This window comes from Echinops telfairi, unplaced genomic scaffold (genome assembly GCF_000313985.2).
Source record: "Echinops telfairi isolate 266 unplaced genomic scaffold, ASM31398v2 ScPeMD7_7424;HRSCAF=8462, whole genome shotgun sequence".
Classification (NCBI taxonomy): domain Eukaryota; kingdom Metazoa; phylum Chordata; class Mammalia; order Afrosoricida; family Tenrecidae; genus Echinops; species Echinops telfairi.
Window position 1 is genome coordinate 56,396,203 of NW_022111324.1, and position 1,615 is coordinate 56,397,817.

General features: G+C 46.0%; 1 protein-coding gene across 1 annotated transcript; it reads left to right on the top strand.

Annotated features, from left to right (window-relative positions):
• Positions 1-896: 896 nt before the first annotated feature.
• Positions 897-1,188, top strand: LOC101653207 (dynein light chain roadblock-type 1-like). The gene has a single exon (XM_045298310.1). The coding sequence runs from the start codon at positions 907-909 to the stop codon at positions 1,186-1,188; it is 282 nt and encodes a 93-aa protein (XP_045154245.1). The 5' UTR covers positions 897-906.
• The last annotated feature ends 427 nt before the right edge of the window (positions 1,189-1,615 follow it).

The window sequence follows — 1,615 nt, forward strand, 5'->3', positions numbered from 1 at the left end:
TGTAGTGGGTTCCCGATTGGGCTGCTAACTACAAGGTTGGTGGTTCAAACCCATTAGCTGCTTCAGAGGAGAATGATGAGGTTTTCGATTCCTGTAAAGATTTACAGCCTTGGGAACCTACATGGGCAGTCCTACTCTCTGGATATCATAATTTAACAACTACCAAAATTTCCAAAATTGTCATTCATAAATTTCCCAAATTGGGAGCATAATAAACTTCCATGTCAATATATGCTACATATAGAAATTGCTATATACTATATATTGCTGTACAGTAATATTTTTCATCCCTTTGGTGACTGGTCTGTCTCACTTGAGTACTCAAACCAAACCCACTGCCACTGACCTGATACTGACTCACAGTGGCCCTATGGACTGTTCTCTGGGGTTTCTGAGGCTGTAAGTCTTTACGGAAGCAAAGCGGACTGATTCATCTTTTTCCCATGGAGCAGATGGTGGGTTTGAATTGCCAAATTTTAGATAGCAGTCCAGTGCGTAACTAGCTTAGATTACATAAAGGAAGGTTCCAACTTTAGAAATGGGTTGTTTCTTAAAAGCACATTGGTGATTTTTGCAGGTTGGGTCATATTTTACCATCAGATGGTATGGCTATCATGTTGGTTAGTTAATTGTGTTTGGTACAACTCCTCATGTGAAATGACTTTTCATTTCTCCCTTGACTTTCTTCATTCTCCAAACGCTTTCTTTCTTTTCAAAGTTGACTTTCCTCACTGAGGTTTTGGGCAAAGCACTGCATAATTAAGCTCCATGTCTCTTCTGGAAAGTAAACTGTCCTTTGAAATAATACTTCTACCATTGACTGTGCCGAAACGGAAAATATAAAAACAGTTTACATCCGGAGCCTGGCCGAGTGCTGGCGACGCGGAGCTGCAGGATTGCTTCGAGATGGCAGGGGTGGAAGAAACCCTGAAACGACTGCAGAGCCAGAAGGGTGTGCAGGGGATCATCGTGGTGACCACGGAAGGCATTCCCTTCAAAAGCACCATGGACAACCCCAGCACCCCACAGTACGCCAACCTCATGCACACCTTCATCTTGAAGGCAAGGAGCACTGTGCGAGAAATCGACCCCCAGAATGACCTCACCTTCCTGCGAATTCGTTCCAAGAAAAATGAAATTATGTTTGCACCAGATAAAGACTATTTCCTGGTTGTGGTTCAGAATTGAACCGAATAAGCTACTCGGCTCCTTATGTTAGTCCTTAAATTAATCTTCCTGCACCCAAGCGTTAATCATGCCAATCCACTACAAATGGAGCCACACACTCGAGCCAATCCAGTGACCGAGGGAGAGCTGCTGCCTCGCCCACCCCACCTGTGGAAGGAACGCTCTGCTGCACCTGTGGCTGCTGAGGTCCCGCTGCTGGGCCTTCTTCCCGAGACCCCTCTCATGGCACCTGGGGATCGGAGCAAGCGCTGTGAGGAGCCCCCACCTGCTTCTTCCTGACCTTCAGTTCACCTGTTGCCCTTGGTAAAGTCTGTTTTTCTTTACCTAAAAGCTTGCTTATCCTGCTGTTGTGTTTTTAAATACTAGGGTACGAAGCCCTCACTCTTCCTGGGTAGCCTCTTGGTCTGTGACCGGCCGCTACCTCCTG

What these genes read in the sequence shown, in the direction of transcription:
- LOC101653207 (XM_045298310.1), top strand. Translation starts at nt 907, where the DNA reads ATGGCAGGGGTGGAAGAAACCCTGAAACGACTGCAGAGCCAGAAGGGT.